This window comes from Tursiops truncatus, chromosome 7 (genome assembly GCF_011762595.2).
Source record: "Tursiops truncatus isolate mTurTru1 chromosome 7, mTurTru1.mat.Y, whole genome shotgun sequence".
NCBI classification, from domain to species: domain Eukaryota; kingdom Metazoa; phylum Chordata; class Mammalia; order Artiodactyla; family Delphinidae; genus Tursiops; species Tursiops truncatus.
The window spans coordinates 34102344-34126812 of record NC_047040.1 but is presented as its reverse complement, the minus strand read 5'-3'; the positions used below and the strand labels follow the sequence as shown (position 1 = coordinate 34126812).

The 24469-nt window shown below is 41.9% G+C and overlaps 1 protein-coding gene across 6 annotated transcripts in view; it reads left to right on the top strand.

Annotated features, from left to right (window-relative positions):
* The first annotated feature begins 802 nt into the window (after positions 1 to 802).
* The window catches only part of CASP8 (caspase 8), a 28180-nt gene continuing 4513 nt past the window's right edge, over positions 803 to 24469 (top strand). The window contains exons 1-10 of one of the 6 annotated variants that reach the window (XM_073807405.1): positions 803 to 965; positions 3199 to 3262; positions 9813 to 10064; positions 10379 to 10549; positions 11446 to 11780; positions 15276 to 15381; positions 16237 to 16375; positions 16486 to 16530; positions 22148 to 22233; positions 23808 to 23982. In XM_073807405.1, coding sequence (XP_073663506.1) covers positions 11479 to 11780; positions 15276 to 15381; positions 16237 to 16375; positions 16486 to 16530; positions 22148 to 22233; positions 23808 to 23982 — 853 coding nt within the window. In that variant the 5' untranslated portion in view covers positions 803 to 965; positions 3199 to 3262; positions 9813 to 10064; positions 10379 to 10549; positions 11446 to 11478. The remainder of the gene's footprint in view (positions 966 to 3198; positions 3263 to 9812; positions 10065 to 10378; positions 10550 to 11445; positions 11781 to 15275; positions 15382 to 16236; positions 16376 to 16485; positions 16531 to 22147; positions 22234 to 23807; positions 23983 to 24469) is intronic. The other 5 variants (XM_019939136.3, XM_019939140.3, XM_033859899.2 and 2 more) reach the window with 5 other exon arrangements.

The following is a 24469-nucleotide window of genomic DNA, read 5'->3' as shown; positions in this document are numbered from 1 at the left end:
TTTAAAAAAATTCAAACAGGAAACGGAGGCAGAGGGTGGGAAGGGGATGGAAGATGAAGAAAAGCTGGGGAGGTTTGGGGGCTCAGGGTCCTGGGGGACAGATCTCCGCATTACCACCACTCCAGGCTCGGCACTGGACGGGTACCGGTCACTAAGGCACAGCACTGGCCAGGGACTGTTACCCTTGCTTAGGGCTGGGCCAGACCCACAACCCCTTTTGTGCAGGATCTCCCCAAATCTCAGCAAGACATCTGCTTCGACCCAAGAAGAGCTCTTGCCAGATGATATGGGGGGCTGGTCCATGGCTTCAGTGCTGAGATTTGGGCCACAGAATAGAGGAATAATTCCTCTCCCCAGACCCCTTTCAAGGAGGAATGGCATTTTTACTTGCCACAGACAGTCTCAAATCTGTCTTTAAAAATTGTAGGCCTTATATACACTAAATGTAGTGAGTATACAGCTTCCTGGTTTTTAGTTTGCATCGGTTCCTTTAAATAAGAAACATTTTCTGTTCGAGTGAATCACCTCTGTTTTCCAGTTTTCAAAGTCAATTTTATTCTTTAGTTCTCTCTGTTCAGGAATTTTCTTTCTCTCTTACTGAAGACCAGATTTTGCCCTTCTGCCGGAGGGCAATGGTTTCACAGGTTCTCTTTCTTTTATCTCGCGATGTTTCAAAGCCCTGCTGAATTCGTTAGTAAATTCTGAATGTGGAGAGGAGAGAAACAGGAAGTGAGTCTGCTGGGACAGGCAGAAAAGCCTGGTTGAGTGATCGAAAGTAAAAGAAAACTTCTTCCGGGAGGCCTTTCCAACCCCACCTCCTTCCTCCCCCTCCCCCTTGCCTCGTTACAAGGGATTTTTCTCCGGTTGTAAGAACCCGCCTCAGTAATTGGAACGTGTGAAGTTAGGCAGTCTAGGGGTCTTGGCATCGGGAGCTTGGTGACTGTGATGTTGCCAGGGTGGAGCAGGTGAGTGTCTGGTGCAGAAGTGGCTTCTGGATACCACGTTGCCCACTCAAGGGGCAGATCAGACCTGCGGAGTGGAGTCACCTCTGGGTCCTGCTAGGGGCCCAGATCTTGGACTGGGTTTCTCTCTGAACCACAACCACTGACTTTGCTACTTTTTAACTCTGAGGAATCTCCGGTTCCTCTGCTGCCTCAAATATAGACACACTGTCTCTCTCCTGCTGGATTACTTTGGAAATTCTACAAGACTTTATTTACCTACTTATGTTTAAATTATTTTCTGTTTGGCCTGGGGCAGAGGGTTAAGTTAATCACCCTGTCAGATCCCTATTCCCTGTAGCCCTTGGTCTCTAAGACTTACGGGCCCCTCTCCCCTGCCCTGTTCTAGGTACTTTCTTTGATTTCCCCACTCCCACCCTATCTCCTACCCTCCCAAAGACGACCCTCTAAATCTTTTGATACATATCCTTGAATTGTTCTGTATCTTTGCAAAATGTGTCCTTGTTTTGTGTGTGTACGCTACTTTTTAAACTGTGTGATCAGGAACAAGAAAGTAATTTCTCTGTACCTCTGTTTCCTCATCATTAAATGGGATTAACACTCCCTCATGAGGTGGCTGTGAAGATTTAAGTTGATAACAACAGCATGAGCCAATTAGGACAGTGACTGGCACTACTAAGTATCCAGTAAGTGTTAGCAATTATTATTACGTATTAGTATTATTTGTTTTGTATTTTGCTTGTTCCGTTTCTGACTTTGTTTTTCAAGTAAGCACTGTATTTTAAGTTCTGTGTAATTTGCCAGGTCCCACTTTGTAACCACTACTTATTATTCCATGATGGACGGTCTCCCAATCCTATATAAGGACTATAGGAGAACTTGCCCACCAATCTTTAGCCTGATCCAGCTTGCAAACCTTTGCCATTCTGATAGGTACAAAGTAGGGAGCTCGTTGCTTTATTTTGGCACTTCCCAGCTTACTCATGAGTCTGAGCGTCATTCGTACACTTCGGCCATCTGAGTATCCCTGTCAAGGAACCCTGTGTCCATATCCATTGTCGTTCTCCAGGGTTTCTTTTCCTCGTTGATTTGCAGGAAACCTTTGTATGTTCTAGATATTGCTACTCCTGTGGCATATCCTGGGAACGGGCATGAAATATTCGGTCTCTGCCTTTGAGAAGCTCACAGCCTCGGACAGGAACCAGCCATAAAACAGCAGGATGAAAGCTGAGTGTATGCTCAGGAAGCCACAGGAAAGAGTCAGGGAGCACATCCTGGGCTAGGATTTAGCCATTAACAGGATTTCATTCTGTCACTGTGCTCTCACTCAGAGTTCTCGGGGCAGAGTCGAGGTAGCAAAGGGCACAATGGGACCACGGCACCCTTCCCTAGCCCTCTGCAGGTGGAGGGGCACTTTCAGACATCTCATTAATCCTCTCAGCCGTGAGCTCTGCCCTCTGAAAGCTAATATTCCATTTGGGGAAAGAAAAAAGGCAGTTTCAAAGAAGAGAGGTGTTTGATTTTTTTTTTTCCTCTCTCTAGTTTTATCATCAGAAAACATTTCAACTGACTGAGAGCAAAAAGACAGGGCTAATGTGTGCTTTGTTCTCCAGGGCCAGTCCATGGTGAGGGCCCCAGGATTTGTCTTTTTTGGTGAGCTTGACTGGGCCTTTTGGGAGGAAGGACTATGATTCTAGTGTTTTCTGGGCTGCTGAGGCTGGGGTCTTGTGGCCTCGGGGTCATGGAAGTGATCGCGTATGTGAGTGTAGATGGGGAAACCAAGAGAGTTTCTGTGAGGGTCGGCAGACCCTCTGAGAGCTGTGGTGAGGGCCCTGCAGTTTACAGATCCCAAGACCACTCAGGAGTGCTCAGTGAATATTACTGAATGAAACCATTAAAGTCTTCATAATGAGCCCCTAAAAATCTGTAAGTTCCTGCAATATGAAAAGAAAGGGTTCTTAGCTATCATCCAGTTCAAACTGGCTCCTGTTGGAGTGTGGTAAGGAGGCCCCGAAGAGAAACTGACCCGTCCAAAGTCACACGGCCCGAGCCAAAGCTCAGGTGGCCAGGGTCCCCTCCCGGCACCTGCCTCCTCTTCCACAGGCTCCCTCTTAGCGATCTAGACGGGGGTGCTGCCTGGAGGCCGGCCCACCTCACTAGTGACTCAGGAGTTTCGAAAACAGGAAGTAAGTGAGCTGTGCTGTAGGTTCTTCATTTGACTTCATTCTTTTCTTAGATGTGCCAGGAGAGAGAGGCCTGTGAAGCGGCTGCCGCTGTGAGGGTTCTGGGACTTGCCTCTGGTAAGGTTGGATGGGCTTTTAGAGAGGAAAGTTTTTGATTCTAGAATTTTCTAGGCTACTGAGGGTGGAATCTGGTGGCCTCGGGGCTCATGGGGTGATCCTTGTATGTGAGTGTAGATGCGGAAACCAGGAGAGTTAGCAGTGCTTCCCAGGGCTGTAGTGAGGGCCCACGGGTCCCTCCAGCTTCGGTTGATGCATTCCTGATTTTGGGGGGGAATACTCCAAGTTCAGTTATCTGTACAGATGCCTCATCCTTATGCCGAGTTGTCAAAGAATAGAAACCAAAACTCAACTCATAGCAGTCTTTGCTGCTATAGTTTACCAATCTGCCGACACTCAGACCACCAGTATAAACACACACGTACACATAAACAGACACACACATAAACAGAAATAGTGCTAAGAACTCAATTATTTATTTATTTATTTATTTTTGAGAAATTAAAAGGGCACAGGACAGTACCAGGAATAATATAATGGCAAGCATCGACTGATAATCAGTACTTGTGGGGTTAAGCGTTTATAGGTGGAGTTATAAATTCCTTCAGTTTGGCTGGCTCTGAGTTTTGTCGTGATTTGAACACCTTTCCTGGGCTGTGTGATAGCCCTGGCTGGGACCCTGCAGCGGAGAGTGTTTGTGTGCAGGGGGGACACCTGGCAGGTTCTGGGGGAACCCCAATTGGGGGTGGTCATCCTGGACTGGAGGGAGTAGTCACCCTATTGCTTAGGGGTTTGGGCCTGAGAGCAGCTTTCCAGTACTCTCAAGCTTTGAACGAGGTAACGGATTTTTGTCTCAGAAGAGTAATGCAAATTTTGGGTTTATTTTCTCTAGCTTTGAGGTAGTTTTCCGTATCACCAAAAGAGCTAAGAGGTTGCTAGAATGTCGCTAGAAGGATTGTTTGTGATTAGATGAGATTTATTTGCAATTTAATTGTGGCACAAAAGGCAGTGCTTATTTGGGACTCTGGGATGAGGTGCTGAGGTCTAAATCCGGGCTCCAGCATGTACCGGCTTGGTTTGTAAGGTTCTGACCCTCTCTTTGCTTTTGTAGATTTGTTAAGAACTCTTGTTTCTGTGTTTTGGGGGTTTCTTTAGTCTTTTAAAATTTTAAGTAATTCATAATCTTTAAAAATATTTTGATTATGTGTCTTTCTTCATTAAATTCCTTCCTGGCTTCCAACTGGAATCAGAATAAATTCTAAATCCTTGCAGGGTCTGTCATTGAGACCCTTGAGTGAGATGCTCAAACCTGGGCCTGACGCCTCTCAATAGCTTATTTCTGAACTGATTTTTCACAATAGTAAAATGAGGATGATAATAGCAACTTCTTCAGAGGATTGCAGTAAGTGAGACAAGAAAAATATTTTTATGTTTATATGGTTATATGTTATAAACACATCATAATATAAAAATTTATATCAAAATACTTTGGGGCACACATTTATTATAAAAATATTAGATATACTTATATATCATAGAATACAAATATATTTATATTGATTTATCATTGTTATATAATTGGAAATAAAAGAAAAATTCTGGAGGGCTTTCCATTTCCACCCCTCTCTTCCACCTTGTATGCAATATAAACCAATATATTCAAATTTATCTTCAAATTTATATATTCAGCATATGTATATGCACACACATTATATATGTATATATGTGAACATGTGAATAAAATGGGGAAAAACCCACCAAATTTGACCCCAAAATTACTTCTAAGTTTTTCTAAGTGATTTTTATTTTTCTTTTAAAAGTTCTCTAAGGAATAAATGTTACTTTTACTATTTTAGGATGAGAAAAATACAACAATGAATATTCTCCTTAAAATATTACTCTAACAAAGTTTCTAGCTCATGAGCACATGCAGTTAAACCCAGGGCCCATAAAAAAAGAAGTGCCTCTTGGTCCCTGTTCCTATAGAGCCAGAACCTAGAGGTGGCCCGTTGTTAATGGTATAAAATCTAGAGCAGGTAACAGTGCTTCCCAGGCACTACGATCAAAGAGATGTGTGACCTAAACAAACAAAGACAATATTATACCACAATGTGTTCTGGGAAAAGCTGGGTCAGAAAAGAAGCCTTGCCAGCACTTTCCCTACTAAGTGTCCATTTTAATATGATGCAAAAATAATTTAGAAAGCATTGTCAGGCTATTGCAAAGATAATGAAACGAGTGAGGTGAACTGGCCATAGAGGACAGGAGCCCATCATGTTATATCCAAATTCACGTCATCCTGGCCTTGGATTGGAATTTTTTGTATACTGTCAGAAAATGCTATTGAATATGTAACAAAAGCCTTAAAAATCTTTATTCCTTTTGTCTCAGTAATCCTATCTCTAGGAAATTATTCTAATAAAATAATCGGAGGTATACATGGAGATTTGCATTTTAAGATCATCCTAAATGTAATCAGAGACTGGTTAGATAAATTCTTGCCCATTCATATGATTAGATGCCTTATAGATTTAAAAATCCATGCTGTAGAAGAAAAAATAAAGACATCAAGATGCACTTATAGTATTATCAGTGGAAAAGTCCACGTATACCTCAGAAATATGGTGTTTAAATATGAGGGAAAATATATATGCGTAAAATATTCGGTAGGAAGGACAGTAGGATTATTAGGCGTTTATCTTTGTTTTTTATTTTACTTTAATTTTTTAAAAGTTGAAGTATAGTTGATTTACAATGTTGTGTTAATTTCTGCTATACAGCAAAGTGATTCAGTAATACATATATACATTCTTTTTTTAATATTCTCTTCCATTATGGTTTGTCATAGGATATTGAATATAGGTCTCCATGCTATGCATAAACACTTACATCTGTTAACCCAACCTCTGACTACATCCCCGCCCCAACCCCCTCCCCCTCGGCAACCACAGGTCTGTTTCTGTTTCAGATAGATTCATTTATGTCATATTTTAGATTCCACATATAAGTGATATCGTATGGTATTTTTCGTCCTCTTTCTGACTTACTTCACTTAGTATGATAATCTCTAGTTGCATCTATGTTGCTGCAAATGGCGTTATTTCATTCTTTTTTATAGCTGAGTAATATTTCATTGTATATATGTACCACATCTTCTTTATCCATTTCTCTGTCAATGGATATTTAGGTTGCTTCCATGTCTTGGCTATTGTGAATAGTGCTGCTATGAACATAGGGGTGCAGGTATCTCTTTGGATTAGAGTTTTGTCTAGATATATGTCCAGGAGTGGGATTGCTGGATCATATGGTAATTCTATTTTTAGTTTTCTGAGGAACCTCCATACTGTTTTCCATAGTGACTTTACCAACTTACATTTCCACCAACAGTGTAGGAGGGTGCCCTTTTCTTCACACTCTTTCCAGCATTTGTTATTTGTAGAGTTTTTAATGATGGCCATTCTGATCAGTGTGAGGTGATACCTCACTGTAGTTTTTATTTGCATCTCTCTAATAATTAATGATGTTGAGCATCTTTTCAAATGTGACTATTGGCCATTTGTCTTTCTTCTTTGGAGAAACGTCTCTTTGGGTCTTCTGCCTATTTTTTGATTTGGTTGTTTTTTTGTTGTTGATTTTATGAGCTGTTTATATATTCTGGAAATTAAGCCCTTGTCAGTTGCATCATTTGCAAATATTTTCTCCCATTCTGTAGGTTGTCTTTTCATTTCGTTTTTGGTTTCCTTTGCTGTGCAAAAGCTTGTAAGTTTGATTAGGTCCCATTTGTTAATTTTTGTTTTTATTTCTATTGCCTTGGGAGACTGACCTAAGAAAATATTGGTATGATTTACATCAGAGAATGTTTTGATTAGGCATTTTATCTTTGGATGATAGAATTATAGGTAATTTTTATTCTCCTTTTTATCTTTCCTGTATTTTCTAAAAGGAATACAATAAGCATTGTTATCATTAGAAAGAAAATAATTGCAGAGGGGAAAAAAAGGAGATTCTGCTTTCATTTGATTCTTTGGTTGATTTTATTCTGTAAAATGATATTTTAGCAATGGTTAGAACTTACTGGAAGATTTAAGGACACTGGACCTAATGGTTTTAAACAGGGCTGGACCCAGTTCTGATCCTTTCCAGTTTCATATACTGGAATAAAAATAGTTATTTAAATAGAGATTTTAATTTAAGTACATGTATATTTAGGGTAATAAAATGGTAAAGATTTACACAGTGCAAAGAGTATAGAATGTAAAGCAAGTCTCTTCCTGTCCACCCCCCAGACTTCTAGCTCCTCTCCTCTCAGGCAACCACTGAAGCAGCTTCCTGTGTATTTTCTTCAAAGATCTGTGAATACAAAATCTAGGCACTTTATGAGTTTGGTATGTCTCTTTCCAGAATTTCCTTATCTTTTATTTTCTGCTTTAATATATATGTCTGTAATCACTGAAAATCTAATTATGTTGTTTGAGTTATTTCTAAAAAGTAGATGTATGATTTTGGTTATATTGCAACTTGCTATTTTCACTGTCATAATAACATATCTTGAATATCTATCCATTTTAATTTCAGAAGTTGGAGTGCATTTTCTTAACTGCTGCATAATATTCTGTAGGATGACTATGCTTTAGTTAATTTAGCCATTCCTTTATTGGAGGACATTTGGGATGTTTCTGGTTGTTCAGGTTTATATATCGGTCTGTGGTGAGACTCCATGTACAAACCCTGTTGAGCACGTGTGTGTCTATGGAGTGTGATTTAAGGAATGAACTTGCTAGTTTGTTCCCTTGAATGTCTAGAGGTTTTGTTTGTTGAACTTTGAACGTATGCTTTTAGGTGCAGCCCAAATATTTAAGGTATCTTTCCTATATAAAAGTATTTTCATGATAATTGATTGCTTTTGCAGTGAATAATCTAGGCTCTGCAGCCTTTGTGAATCCAGTGTAAAACAAGATGTATCTTTCTAAGACACTGTCCCTCCAGTTTCCTAATCAAGAAAACTTGTCTAAACAATAATGTCAGCTCTAGATTAAAAGGGAGAAAAAAAGTTTTGCCCATAATTCCAGTTCTAAGAAGGAAATAATCAGAGGTGTGCACAGGATATATGAAAACACCTCTCAGTGAAATATTATTTTTAATAGTAAAGGAACAGAAAATTGCTTAAAATGAATTTTGATATCTCCACATGCTGGAAATCAAGAAATATTAAAAATATGCCAAAGAAGAATATTTATGGTAAGGGTAAATGTTCATTCTAAATATTAAGTGGGTATAAAAAAAATACAGATGTACACGCTTGGATGTGCAACCTGATTCTAATTTTTATATAAATGTGTATTTGTGTGTATGTGATGTATGATAATGATAACCATGTTATAATTTATTGCATTTTCAATTTTTACTGGAAAAAAAACCACCCCAGTGTTCTGTAATCAGGATTGGGGGGAAGTAATCAGGATTGTTTTTTTAAAAAAATACTGTTTTATTTTATTTTAATTAATTAATTAATTATTTTTATTTTTTGCTGCATTGGGTCTTCGTTGCTGTGCATGGGCTTTCTCTAGTTGCAGCGAGTGAGGGCTACTCTTTGTTGCGGTGCGAGGGCTTCTCATTGTGGTGGCTTCTCTTGTTACAGAGCACGGGCTCTAGGTGCACGGGCTTCAGTAGTTGTGGCACGAGGGCTCAGTAGTTGTGGCTTATGGGCTCTAGAGTGCAGGTTCAGTAGTTGTGGTGCATGGGCTTAGTTGCTCTGCAGCATGTGATATCTTCCCGGACCAGGGCTCGAACCCGTGTCCCCTGTGTTGGCAGGCAGATTCTTAACTTCTGTGTCACCAGGGAAGTCCCAGGAAAGGTGTTTTTAAAAAGAAAAACTAAAAGCTTCAAAGTCTTTTGGGCCACTTTTAAAAAATATTAAAGTTTACCATAATGTTTGTATTTTAACATCAGAGATACAAAATACACAGGTCCTGGTTCACGCCATCACCCCTCAAGTGATAGTCAGGATTTGTGGTTTCATCCGAGAATGTCAGTGAATGCAGGGAGCTTAAAAATTTAGGAGACTTGGGGCTTCCCTGGTGGCGCAGTGGTTGAGAGTCCACATGCCGATGCAGGGGACACGGGTTCATGCCCCGGTCCGGGAGGATCCCACATGCTGTGAAGTGGCTGGGTCCGTGAGCCATGGCCACTGAGCCTGCGCGTCCGGAGCCTGTGCTCCATAACAGGAGAGGCCACAACAGTGAGAGGCCCGCGTACCGCAAAAAAAAAATTTAGGAGCCTTGTTTCAGGGAGGAAAGAGGTCCAAACAGGTTAAGGTTATTTGAGTAGAAAGTGCCCAGGGGCACAGAGTCTGTGGGAGCAAGCAAATGATGAAGCTGGACGAGAAGTTAAAGGTTTTCTAGTTCAGGGTTTGCAGATGGTAGCCCTGAAGTAAGGGAGCATCTGAGTAAGCCTTCAAGGAAGAGTTCTTCAACGTTGAAGAGGTGGAAAATCACTGCTTCCAGATGAATTTTCCAGGGAGGAAGTGGGAAAACCAGGAGGGTAAGAGAAGTGTTCAGGTCACATGCCCGGTGGTGTCCGGCCCCACAGCCAATGTCTTTCCTTCTTTCAGGTGAACTCGTCTTTGTTTGTTAGTTGCTGGTCGTTACTCTAAAAGCACGATAGGTGTTGTATACTCACAACACTTCAGGAGATATTGCTCTTTTGATCCCACCTTACCGAGGAGGAATCTCACCCTTGTAGGCTGTGAGCTGCCCAGGCCTGGGCCAGTGCCCCAGCTGGGTTCTGGTCCAAGTTCTTTCGGACCCCGCAGCCCCAGACTCTGAACCACCACACTGCCTGCCTCTCCGACAGTCAGCTGCAGGTGAGATTCCTGGCTTTGACAGTGGCCCTGTAGCCCGCCCTGGGGATCCAGGTCCCAGTTTCGTTCCTATGATGTACCCGATACAAACCCTGCTCCAAGGGCTCCTGTACCATGAACATGGGCCTATCAGAGCAGGGGAGGTGAGGGAGAAATTGGCCAAGGTGACTCAAGGGGCTCGAGAAACCCCAGACCTGGGGCTGCTTGTGTGAAGGTTGTCTGGGGTTTCCTGAAACACTGCCCTCTCTTTTTTTTTTCTTTTTTTTTGCGGTACGCGGGCCTCTCACTGTTGTGGCCTCTCCCGTTATGGAGCACAGGCTCCGGATGCGCAGGCTCAGCGGCCATGGCTCACGGGCCCAGCCGCTCCGCGGCATGTGGGATCTTCGCAGACCGGGGCACGAACCCGTGTCCCCTAAATCCGCAGGCGGACTCTCAACCACTGCGCCACCAGGGAAGCCCCCCTCTTTTTTTTTTACCTGCTCAAACATGTAAGTATGTGAAAATACCCCATAATCTGATTTAGAGACTGTTTGTGTTGAAAGGCTGACCGAGTTCTCTTGGTTCCGTTTCCAGTCTTGGGGTCTTGACCAGCTGTGGGTGCCTGTCCTGAGGCCCTTGGGGGAGAGCACTGCATCATGTCCTCCTGCCACCATTGTTTCCATTAGACCACATGACTTCTCCCACCTCCAACCCTTTCAATCTGTCCTCCACACTTTATTTTTTTAATTTAATTTTTATTTTATATTGGAGTAGTTTCTGGTGTGAAGCAAAGTGATTCAGTTATACATCTACATATGTCCCCCACACTTTAAATGTTAATCCCTAATTGGATGACGTCACGCTCATGTTTACAATCCTTTCTTGGTTTCCCATTATATCCAGGAGAGAGCCTGACCCCCTTGACCCATCATATGAGGCCCTTTATAACAGTTCCCGGCCACAGCTCCATCCCTTTGTCTCACCACTCCCTCTCCCAGACCCTTCATGGTTACTTTATTGAGCTCCCTTTGCCTGCCTGAACTGACTTGAACATTCTTGCCTCCAACTTTTGCATAAATTATTTCCTTCAAAAATTGTCCTTCACCATCTCCTCCCCAGAGGTGACTTCCCTCCAGGAAGCCCTTCTCCCAGGCTGAGTTAAGGCTCTTTCCTCTATATTTCTACTGTGCCCTGGTCACAGCTCTCTGACCACTGGCTAGTTTGTAAATCTACCTTCCAAAAACAGTAAGCTACTTGAGAGTGGGAACCTGTTTGTTCGTTTTCTTGCCTGTATCCACAGCATAATGTCTGGCATATAGTAGATGTAATAGCATTTGATGAAGGAACAAATCAGTAAGTGGTAGTTTTCTTCCTCATCTGAACATAACATTGTATTTTAACCTAGGTAACAACTACATTCTCCTAACGCTTGATCAGCATGAATTTCAACAGATGTCTGTATAATATTGGGGAACAGCTGGGCAGTGAAGACCTGGCTGCCCTCAAGTTCCTGAGCCTGGACTACATTCCACATAGGAAGCAGGAACCCATCAAGGATGCCTTGGTGCTATTCCAGAGGCTCCAGGAAAAGAGAATGTTGGAGGAAAGCAACCTGTCCTTCTTGAAGGAGCTGCTTTTCCGAATGAATAGACTGGATCTGCTCACCTACCTGGACACCAGTGTGGAGGAGATGGAGAGGGAGCTTCAGATGCCGGGCAGGGCCCAGATCTCTGCCTATAGGTGGGGAGAACCTCCATGGTGTGGAGCTGGGACGTGTGGGTTGAACGGGCACATCTTTATGGGCAGGGCTGATGCTGTTTGTAGGTTGTCAGTATGGTGTGACTTTGGAGCCTTTGGGAAGATGTCCCGCCACAGTCAGATTAAGAAATTTAGAGACTTTATGTAGAATTCAGAGAAAAATATGCTAAAACCATAAAATAAAATTTTCTTTCCAAGGTGAAACATTACCTATAGGTATGCCAAAATCCAAATAGACACTTTTTAAACGTTCTAACTCTCTCTCTCTCTGTTACGTATCTGTTATCTTGATGCCTCTGCCTCTGATGCCCATACCATGCACTTCTTTGCCTATTATTGAATAAAGCATCGCTACTTCCCACCTGAGACGCCCTCCCACCTACTTTTGGATGACTATGAAATTCTCAGTAGGGTTTTAGGCTTGTATTCCATACCTTAAGACTTTTGTTACCAAGTTCTTAAGTGAGCTGTGTGTTGCCAGTCATTCTGGATTGGCCAGGCCAGACCCCCGCAATGAGTGCTTTTTTTTTTTTAGGGTATAAGATAACCATTTTTAATCTATGCCTGGCCATCTGGAAACCCCCATTGTAATAACCAACCATTGTAAGGTTAAACAGCTTCCACAGTTTTACTTCATAAGCCATCCTGTAACTCTCAATGACTGCTTAATCCCTGTGACCCCAGATGCTGTCAGAACAGCAGTGGCTTGGGCTGTCTGTCCTGCCAAAGGCTTAACACAGTAGAGAAGTTAATTCCTTATAGTTCTGGAGGCTAGAGGCTAAAATTGAGGTGTCAACAGGATTGATTCCTTTTTAGAGGCTCTGAGGGAGAATCTGTTTCATGATCCTCTCCTAGCTTCAGGTAGTTGCAGGCAGTCCTTGGTGTTCCTTGTCTTACGGATGCATCACTTCAATCTCTGCCTCTTTCTTCACCTTGTCTTCTCCGCTGTGTATCTGTGTCTTAATTTCTCTCTTCTTTTAAAGACACCAACCATTGGATTAGGGCCACCCTAATCTAGTATGATCTTATCTTGGCAAGATTACATCCACAAAGACCCTTTTCCCAAGTAAAGTCACTTTTACACGTTCCAAGTGGATGTGAATTTGGAAGGAGAGTGGGGAAGGATACTATTCAATACTGGGTAACTTTGGCTCAATAGAATTGTGAAGTCCTTGTAATGAATTTTTTTTCATTAAGGGATCAATTAATCATAAAAACAACAGCCCCATAATTAGGAAAGCTAGAGGGCCTCATCTTGTGTCCCCTGTCTTGGTCTTTTGAAGGTTGCATTCCTGCCATGTGAGCAAAGCCAAGGCAACTTCCAGTGCAGACAATGACATGGGCCTCTCTGTTGGAGGGTTATGAGTGTCTAACAATGGCAGGATCTGTCTGTTAAAATCTTCAACATGTTAACTTGGGAACAAAAGGGTCAGCACAAGTAAAATCTCCTGCTTGTTCATCATTGTTGAATATCAAGTAAGAAAAAAAAATGCTAGTGTGGCCACTTCCCATTTATAAGATATTTAAAATTTCAAATTATCATTGCTACCTATAAAATTAGTACCTTATAAACTATCCAGATTTATTTCTGGACAATGATGGTACAAGAAAGCCAGTAGGTTTCAGTAATGAGGAACGTAGAAGGGCAAAATACCTTGTGATAAAGTTAAAAGGGGAGGTAGCTTTTGATTGGACCCAATCTTGGTCAAACTGAGACAGTTTTAGAGAAATACTTCTAGGGTAGAGATTCCATGAGAAGAAGGATGAAGCAGGTGATAATACTGAGTAACTTCTGTTTCTACACTACAGTTGATCATTGAACAACATGGGAATTAGGGATGTGGACCCTCTGCACAAAAATCCACTTATAACTTACAGTCGATCCTCCATATCTTAGGTTCCACATTTGTGGGTTCGACCAACCGCAGACTGTGTAGTACTGTATTATGTATTTATTTTTGCGGTACGCGGGCCTCTCACTGTTGTGGCCTCTCCCATTGTGGAGCACAGGCTCCGGACGCGCAGGCTTAGTGGCCATGGCTCACGGACCCAGCCACTCCGCAGCATGTGGGATCTTCCCGGATTGGGGCATGAACCCGTGTCCCCTGCATCGGCAGGTGGACTCTCAACCACTGCGCCACCAGGGAAGCCCTGTATTACGTATTTATTGAAAAAAACTGTACATAAGTGGACCCGCGCACTTCAAACCTGTGTTGCTCAAGGGTCAACCATGTTTTTATTTTTAGAATTTTAATTTTCTAATTTACTTTTGAAGTTAACATGTTTTTGTATTAAAGTTATTTTCCTTTGCACCATCATAGTAAAAGGTTTGCCGACTTATAAAACTTTCCTTTGTTCATTCAACAAGCATATCGCAAGAGCCTATCATAATTTAGGAAATAATAATGCCTGTCATGTTTGAACACTTAGTGTGTTGCCAAAGGTTGGTTTAAGTGCTTCAGGTAAACTTATTCATGTAATCCTCAACACCTCCCAGAGGGGTAAATAGAGTATTATCTACAATCTACAGATGAGGGGGAAAGATTGTGTAACATGTCTAAAGCCACACAGCTCATGGATGGTGGATCCAAGGTTCCAACACCAGGAGTCTGGGTCCCCTGCACTTAAGCACTATATCTCATGACCCTCTAGGCTTATGGAAACCAAAAGGGCACTGATCCCATTCTCAGGGAACTTGGACAGCTTCATAAACAGACAGTTATGTGTGTTACTCTTCTGGCGATGCACAGGCAGGTACAGCGGGGTGAATACAGCCTTGAGGACAGTCAGGCAGTGCTTGAGCTGTTAGTGGATGAGTGGTTGTCTGCAGACAGACAAGGGGATAGGGGTGGGAGGAGGCCCAGCATAACAGGGTGAGGGGCAGGGCAGCTGGGTGTGTTTGGAGAGGAGATGGGGGGACAGCAGTAAGGAGCATCCAGAGATGAGGAGACAGGCTGGGCTCAGTTCACAAAAACCTGTACTCCAGAAGGAGGTGTTTGGCCTTCCTACTGAAGGTAGCGGCTGGGAGAAGCCTGTACTCCAGAAGGAGGTGTTTGGCCTTCCTACTGAAGGTAGCGCCTGGGAGAACATTGACTAGTTTTAATTGAGGAATTCCATCTGATTTGCATTTTGAAAAGCATGATATCCAAAATCAAAGCTTTTTTTCTATTGCAACAAGATCTTGATTTTATAGCGAAGGACAAAGGAAAAACACAATTCATTTAACTGGAATTAACTGAAAGTCAAAGTTGGAGAACTTTAAATTCTGTTAAGAGTGGGATAGTTGGGCATGAGCCATTTGTCTTCAGTGTCACTACACCAGCCTCTTTCCAAAGACTCAACTCATAAATCATGTCATTATCTGGCTTTATTTTAAAGGGAGGCCGTAGGAATCAAGTCCACTGTGACTCGGATGGGAAATCGGTTGGGAAATCATTTAAGAAAATATTTCTAAAGTGTTTCTGTTTCCCACTTCAGGGTCATGCTTTTTCAGATATCAGAAGATATGACCAAACAGGAATTGAAGGACTTCAAGTTTTTTTTGAGCCAGAAGATCGCCAAATATAAGCTGGATGATGACATGGTAAGACCTGGTGTCTGACCGAGGTTTAGTCCTGAGGGTGAGTCAGCCAGTGGGGATTTCTGAGACTAAAGAGAGCGCTTGTCAGTAAAAGCAACATGAATTCTCACTTTTTAACTGGGGAGAAGAAGAATGCTGTCAGGCATGAGTGCTGTAGATATGATGCCTCTGTATACTGTGAAGTGCTGCTCACATTAATTACCAGGAACAAGGCAGAGTGAGGAGCAAGGGGAGAAGGCTGGTGTGGAGGCACAGGCAATGTGGCGACCTTGCAGAGCCAGGAGAGACGGTGGTGGGCCTGAGATCGTTTCCCCACTTCTGCAGTCTCTGAAACAACCTGGGACCTGGAACTCTGTGTGTGTGTGTGTGTGTGTGTGTGTGTTGTGATGTAATGTTGTATGTGTGTGTGCTTGTCTGTGTGTGTATGTGTTATGGGGACACTCAGCCTGGAGATGATCAGGTGGCAGAGGCAATGGAGGGTGTGAGGCAGTCCCCAGGGCTGTTGCCATAGGGACCAGGCTGTCACATCTCAGCCATGCACTCAGGCTGCTTCACTGTCTTCACATAAAGGTGTCCACAGACAGTTTCAGCACAGGGCCTGGGCCTGGGGACTAGGTGACATCTGATGTGACTTCTCCTGTGTCTTCTTATTTCTATCTTTCTGGGCCAGAAATCATGAATTGCCTCCCTAATAATCTACTGATTGGCTTTATAAGGCCAGGATGTCCTCTCAGGAGGGTTGGCTTGGGAAGCTAGGGTGGGTGCTTAGTTTGGAGAGAGTGGAAGCAAAACAAAAAGTTAATCTAAAAGCCAATATGGCTCCATCTAATCTTCCAACTTGATTTCTCCTCCCTCTAGACCTTGCTTGATATTTTCATAGAGATGGAGAAGAGGGTCATGCTAGGGGAAAGATACTTGGACACCCTGAAAAGAATCTGTGAGCAAATCAACAAGAGCTTGCTGAAGAAAATCAACGATTATGAAGAACTAAGCAGAGGTATAAATAACCTGAGAGCTGTGGATCAGCAAAATGTAGTCTTAAATGGACAGACTCCTCTATGTCACAGCAGTTTCTAATCAAATATGTGTGTTTCTTTTTAAATTCAGAGCAAGGAATGAGCCTTGGAAGAGGTCCAGATGAATTTTCAAACGGTAATACTTGCAGATATGTTTTCGAGGTTTATTTAGTTAATTTACTTCCTGATAGCCTCATTGCCTCCTCTCCACAACCTTCTACCACATCCGCATTTTGTTTTTAATAGGGGTAGAGTTGTTTTACAATGTTGTGTTAGTTTCAGTGAATTGAAGTAGAGTTCCCCGTGCTATAGAGCAGGTTCTCATTAGTTATCTATTTCCTACCTATTAGTATATATATGTCAGTCCCAATCTCCCAATTCTTTCCACCCCCCGTTTTCCCCCTTGGTGTCCATACGTTTGTTCTCTATGTCTGTGTCTCTACTTCTGCCTTGCAAACCAATTCATCTGTATCATTTTTTCTAGATTCCACATATGTGTGTTAAATATATGATATTTGTTTTTCTCTTTCTGACTTACTTCACTCTGTATGACAGTCTCTAGGTCCATCCACGTCTCTGCAAATGACCCAATTTCATTCCTTTTTGTAGGCTGAGTAATATTCCATTGTATATATATACCACTTCTTCTTTACCCATTTGTCTGTTGATGGGCATTGACATTAGTTCCATGACCTGGCTATCGTAAATAGTGCTGCAATGAATATCAAGGTGCATGTGTCTTTTTTTAAAATAAAATTTATTTATTTATTTTTGGCTGTGTTGGGTCTTTGTTGCTGCACATGGGCTTTCTCTAGCTGTGGCGAGTAGGGGCTACTCTTCTATTTCATTTGTTTCTGCTCTAATCTTTATAATTTCTTTCCTTCTACTAATTTTGGGTTTTTTTTGTTGTTGTTGTTGTTCTTCTTTCTCTAGTTCCTTTAGGTGTAAGGTTAGATTGTTTATTTGAGATTTCTCTTGTTTCTTGAGGTAGGATTGTATTGCTATAAAGTTCCCTCTTAGAACTGCTTTTGCTGCATCCCATAGGTTTCGGGCCATCGTGTTTTTTTGTCATTTATCTCTAGGTATTTTTTAATTTCCTCTTTGATTTCTTCAGTGATCTCTTGGTTATTTAGTAGCATATTGTTTAGCCTCCATGTGTTTGTGTTTTTTATAGGTTTTTTCCTCTAATTGATTTCTAATTTCATAGCATTGTGATTGGAAAAGATGCTTGATATGATTTCAATTTTCTTAAACTTACCAAGGCTTGATTTGTGACCCAAGATATGATCTATCCTGGAGAATGTTCCATGTGCACTTGAGAAGAAAGTGTAATCTGCTGTTTTCGGATGGAATGTCCTGTAAATATCAATTAAATCTATCTGGTCTATTTTGTCATTTAAAGCTTGTGTTTCCTTATTTATTTTCTGTCTGGATGATCTGTTAAGTGAGGTGTTAAAGTCCCCCACCTTTATTGTGTTACTGTTGATTTCCCCTTTTTATAGCTGTTAGCATTTGCCTTATGTATTGAGGTGCTCCTATCTTGGGTGCATATATATTTATAATTGTTATATCTTCTTCCTGGATTGATCCCTTGATCACTATGTAGTTTCCTTCTTTGTGTCTTGTAACATTCTTTATTTTAAAGTCTATTTTATCTGTTATGAGTATTGCTACCCCAGCTTTCTTTTGATTTCCATTTGCATGGAATATCTTTTTCTATCACTTCACTTTCTGTATGTGTCCCTAAGTCTGAAGTGGGTCTCTAGTAGACAGCATATATACAGGTCTTGTTTTTGTATCCATTCAGCGAGCCTGTGTCTTTTGGTTGGAACATTTAATCCATTCACATTTAAGGTAATTATGAATATGTACGTCCCTATTACCGTTTTCTTAATTGTTTTGAGTTTGTTTTTGTAGGTCTTTTTCTTCTCGTGTTTCCCGCGTAGAGAAGTTCCTTTGGTATTTGTTGTAGAGCTGGTTTTGTTGTACTAAATTCTCTTACATTTTGCTTGTCTGTAAATCTTTTGATTTTTCCATCAATTCTGAATGAGATCCTTGCTGGATAGAGTAATCTTGGCTGTAGCTTTTTCCCTTTCATCACTTTAAATATATTCGGCCCTTCCCTGTTGCCTGTGGAGTTTCTGCTGAAAAATCAGCTCATAACCTTACAGGGATTCCCTTGTATGTTATTTGTTGCTCTTCCCTTGCTGCTTTTAATATTTTTTCTTTTTTTTAAAAGATTTTTTATTTATTTATTTATTTTTATTTTTGGCTGTGTTGGCTCTTAGTTGTGGCACACAGGATCTTCATTGAGGCATGCAGAATCTTTCACTGCAGCGTGCAGATTCTCGTTGTGGTGTGCGGGCTTCTGTGTAGTTGTGGTGTGTGGGTTTTCTCTCTCTAGCTGTAGTGCACAGGCTCCAGGGTGCATGGGCTCTGTAGTTGTGGCATGCAGGTTCCAGAGCACACGGGCTCTGTAATTTGTGGCACACGGGCTCTAGTTGAGGCATGTGAGCTCAGTAGTTGTGGCACATGGGCTTAGTTGCCTTGTGGCATGTGGGCTCTTAGTTCCATGACCAAGGATCGAACCCACGTCCCCTGCATTGTAAGGCAGATTCTTTACCACTGGACCACAAGGGAAGTTGCTAATATTTTTTCTTTGTATTTAATTTTTGATAGTTTGATTAATATGTGTCTTGGTGTGTTTCTCTTTGGGTTTATCTTGTATGGGACTCTCTGTGCTTCCTGGGCTCGATTGACTATTTCCTTTCCCATATTAGGGAAGTTTTCAACTATAATCTCTTCAAATGTTTTCTCAGGCCCTTTCTCTTTCTCTTCTTCTTCTGGGACCCCTATAATTCGAATGTTGGCGCGTTTAATGTTGTCCCAGTGGTCTCTGAGACTGTCCTCAATTCTTTTCATTCTTTTTTGTTTATTCTGCTCTGCAGCAGTTATTTCCACCATTCTATCTTCCAGCTCACTTCTCCATTCTTCTGCCTCAGTTATTCTATTGATTCCTTCTAGAGTATTTTTAATTTCAGTTATTGTGTTGTTCATCGCTGTTTGTTTGCTCTTTAGTTCTTCTAGGTCCTTGTTAAACATTTCTTGTATTCTCTCCATTCTATTGCCAAGATTTTGGATCATCTTTACTATCATTACTCTGAATTCTTTTTCAGGTAGACTTCCTATTTCCTCTTCATTTGTTTGGTCTTGTGGGTTTTTACCTTGCTCCTTCATCTGCAGCATATTTCTCTGTGTTCTCATTTTGTTTAACTTACTGTGTTTGGGGTCTCCTTTCTGCAGGCTGCAGGGTCATGGTTCCTCTTACTTCTGGCATCTGCCCCCAGTGGCTAATGTTGGTTCAGGGGGTTGTGTAGGCTTCCTGGTGGGGGGACTGGTGCCTGCATTCTGGTGGGTGGAGCTGGATCTTGTTCCTCTGGTGGGCAGGACCGCCTCCAGTGGTGTGTTTTGGGGTGTCTGTGAGCGTAGTATGACTTTAGTCAGCCTGTCTGACTAAAGGCTGGGGTTTAGACTAATGGGTGGGGTTGCATTCCTGTCTTGCTAGTTGTTTGTTGTGAGGCATCCAGCACTGGAGCTTGCTGGCCCTTGGGTGGAGCTGGGTCTTACTGTTGAGATGGAGACCTCTGGGAGAACTCTCGCTGATTAATATTCCCTGGGGCCAGGAGTTCTCTGGTGGTCCAACATCCTGGACTCAGCTCTCCCACCTCAGAGGCTCAGGCCCAACACCTGGCTGGAGCATCAAGACCCTGCAAGCCACATGGTGTGGAAGAAAAGAAAAAAAAAAAAGAACAGACAAACAAAACCGCAAGTTGAATGGTAAAAGCAAAACAAAAAACCAATCAAAAGCAGAAAGCAATCTAAAAAAAGGCAAAGAAAGCATAAAACACACAAAAGAGATAAAAAAACATAAAAACATAAGAAAGGTGAAAACAAAAGGAAAAAATACAAAACAACAAAAAAGTAAAAATTGAAAAATATAAAATATAGTTAAAAAGAAGATAAAAACAAAGGAAAAAAGAAAAATAGGGAAAAAGCATGATATAATGACAAAGTAAAGTAGAAAGAGGAAAAAAATAGAGTAAAAAATATATTACAAATAAAAGTATAAAAAGAAAAGAAAAAGTACATAAAAATTAAAAGAATAATAAAAAACAATAGAACAAAGTGAAAAAAATAATAGTAATATTAATATTTTCCTGTGGCCTCACCTGTCAGTGTCCTTGCTCCCACAGTGAAGTGCAGCCAATCCCTGCCTGCCTGGGAAGTCCTCCAGTACTTCTAGGTGGGTCTCTGGACCTGCTGTGGGCTATGTAGGGCCAGCTCAGACTCTGACCTGGCCCAACTCTGGCGTGTACTTGCCCCCAAAGTCCACAGTTGCCCCCAAAGTCCACAGTTGCCCCCAAAGTCCACAGCCTCAACTGCAGGAACACTCATTGTCTATTCAGATATTCCACAGATGCAGGGTTTACCAAGCTGATTGCAGGGATTTAACCCTCTGCTCCTGTGGCTGCACAGAGAGATTTCCCTTTCTCTTCTTTGGTCCCACTGCCCCTGGAGTTCAACTTTGGTTTTGGTGCCGTCTGTGCATGTGGGCCACCCTCAGGCATCTGTTCCCCACCCAGGCAAGAGGGGGCAAAAGCAGCGGCTGATTAGGGCTCACTTGCTCACTCAGGCCGGGGAGAGGGAGGGCTACAGCAGTCACAATCGTGACCACTTCTCCATCTTTTTTTTTCATTTTGTTTTATTTATTTATTTATTTATTGGAGTATAGTTGTTTTACAATGTTGTGTTAGCTTCTACTGTACAATGAAGTGGAGTTCCCTGTGCTATCTAGCAGGTTCTCATTAGTTTTCTATTTTCTACATATTAGTGTATATATGTCAATCCCAATCTCCCAATTCATCCCACCCCCACTTTCCCTGCTTGGTGTCCATACGTTTGCTCTCTACGTCTAAGTCTCTATTTCTGCCTTGCAAACTGGTTCATCTGTACCATTTTTGTAGATTCCACATATATGCGTTAATATACAATATTTATTTTTCTCTTTCTGACTTACTTCACTCTGTATGCAGATGACATTTGCATGTTAATGGACCTGTTCTCCTAATAGCACTGGCTACTTTTCACCTTCTCTGCACATTGGAAGATATAAAAGGCATTGTCAAAAGACAAAGACCCTGCAGCCCCAGGCCAGCATGTTTGAAATAGGGGCAGAGTTAGTTAGTGATAAGATTTTCCCTTATTCTGTGAACTGCAAGGATATTATGTTCAAGGTGGTCTGTGAATTTTCTTTTTTTTTCTTTATTTTATTTTTTTAACAAATCCTGACTTTATTTTTTAAAAAATTATTCTATTTATTTTTAAATTAAAAAAATTTTTGGCTGCATTGGGTCTTCTTTTCTGTGCATGGGCTTTCTCTAGTTGCAGCAAGTGGGGGCTACTCGTCGTTGTGGTGTGTGGGCTTCTCACTGTGGTGGCTTCTCTTGTTGCAGAGCATGGGCTCTAGGCATGCGGGCTTCAGTAGTTGTGGCACACAGGCTTAGTTGCTCCACGGCATGTGGGATCTTCTCAGACCAAGACTCGAACCCATGTCCCTTGCATTGGCAGGAGGATCCTTAACCACTTAGCCACCAGGGAAGTCCTGTGAATTTTCATTTTAAAAGGGACTTTATGTTGTCCTGGGTGCTACATCTTTCCTCACCAAAGCACCTTCCCTGCCTGTGTCATTCCAGATGTGTCACAATTGTTCTTAAGTGGGGGCTCCCTTGAAATGCTGGCCATGTCGGACTCTCCAGGAGAAAAGGACAGTGAGTCACAGGTACGGGGAAATTCCCATTCCTTTTCTCCTTTGTGCTGCAGATTCTAGTTATTGTGTTCCTGAGGTTTTTTTTAGCTTCCAGATAAACTAATAAGGGACAGAAACTTATTGAAAATGTTGAGAACTGTAGAAAAAAATTCACAAAAGCACAAGTTTAAAATGTGACTTTTAAACTTTGAATTTTGAAAAGGTTTCCCATGTGTTAAATTTCTACTTTAAAAGCGAAGATGTTGGAATAGTTGGAGGGTAGAGGGGTGGGGAGCCTCCAACCTGATCCTTTCAGCAGCTGCATCAGCCTAAATGGGAGAGGGCTTTGGGAGAAGAGTCAGCAGGATTAGAAAAAGCAAAGTCTTCTTTTAGCTCGGCATTTCAAAACAGTTTCTCCTTTGCGATTAGGGGTAAGCAGCACATGCTAACGATCTAGTTGTCTCTATGATCTCATCCCAATGAGCTGGCCCAAGAATTGCCTTTCTAGATATCACTTCTGTTTCTGTAACTTTCAGCAATTTACCACATTGTGGCTCAGCAGCCCATTCACTCTTCCTTGTGGTGGGAAACAGAGGAAACCCTGTATGCCTAACGTCTAGTGGGAGACTTGAAATTAAGCTTAGGAGAGACCGTTTGTTAGTGGATTCCTGAGCAAGTTACCAGACCTCTCTCAGTCTGAACATCAAGGATTAACTGAAGTCATGTGGCGCTTTGTAAACAGTAAAAGCACTCTGCATGCTTTTATCCCCACCCGTCAGCTAATGACACTGAGTGCAAGAGAGATTCGTTAACTTGTCCAAAGTCTTCAGGTTATTAAGTAGTAGAGCCAGGAATTTGGCCCCCTAGTCTGGAGCCCTTTTCTCCACCTTGAGGAACTGCATGGATTTTCCAATCAATGCTAAATATCTCAGCACTGAAACAACCCCAGGGAAGTCAGGAGGTCACAGGGTCACCTCTGATTGATACTGTCAAGTAGTAGAGTCTGGATACTGTAACCTGTAGCACAGCCAAGACCTGCCTGCCTAGCACATCTGTCTCCTCGAGTCACTTTGGTCCTGAGATCCAGATTAAGTCATCAGCTTGAAAAATCCTGGGACCATGCTATGCTGTGTGATGGGCAGGCCCTCACCTGTTAGCCCAGAAGCATGGATGAGTTGAGCAGAGAGCTGAGGGAATCACAAGGTCTCAAAGGGGCAGCCCAGAGACAGCACCAAGACAGTCATTCATCCAGGAACTCCTGATTGAGCTCTCACAAATTAATAATAATCCTAGTCCCTGGCACAGATGTTCACTGCCTTGAGCAGAAATGAGAATAAATAATACCAGTACAATGTGGTGACAACACTATTAATATAAGTGCAAATGCTCAGGACGCCCAAGTATTGGGACACTGACTTTCCACACTAACTGTGGGGAAGAAGTCTGCGATCCTTGTCGGGGGATGAGTGGAAACTAGTTCCTTAGGGGAGCAGTGCCAAGTTGGGGTGGGGCTATGGAAAGTGCACTTGCATCCCAGTTTGGCTTAGGTGACGCCTAACCTCTTACCAGGGAGTTGTTTGTTCACGTCTCAAGTGTTTGATCCACAGAGTCAGCTCCTGGGCTGGATTTTTGTTTTCCAGACATCGAACACAGTTTACCGAATGAAAAGCAAACCTCGGGGATACTGTTTGATCTTTAACAATTATGATTTTAGCATAGCAAGGAAGGATGTGCCCAAACTTCACAGCATGAAGGATAGGAATGGAACAAACTTGGATGCAGGTACAGTAGAACCCAAAAGAGAAATGAAATATTTCTGATATCTATGTTTTTGTCAAAAGGGGAGAACAAAAGCTGTATCAACAGGGCCACGTGTTTCAAAAAGATGGTTATAACCGTATTTCCCTGTGGAGGTGAACAACATTCTTACATACTTGTTAGTTTTCTGCTTTTGTTTTTTTTTAATTAATTTTAAAAATCAAAGCAATGTATATATAAAGATAAAATATCAAATCTTACTAAAAAGCTTATAAAAAGCAACAATAAACTTTGTTTTTAATTCCACTAGATGAATAGAGCCTCTATAGAGTGTATTAGGTGTTGGGTGGAAAACATTGCTTTGGTATCAAGACCATTTACGGAAGTTGTGTTTATAAAAGTTGGGCTGTGAGTACAGCAGAAATTGAGTCCTTAACAGAAATAGCATTTTCAAATGTTAAACTAAACAGAAAGTCTTTGGCTCAGCCTTTTTCGGCTAAGATTGAGAGCT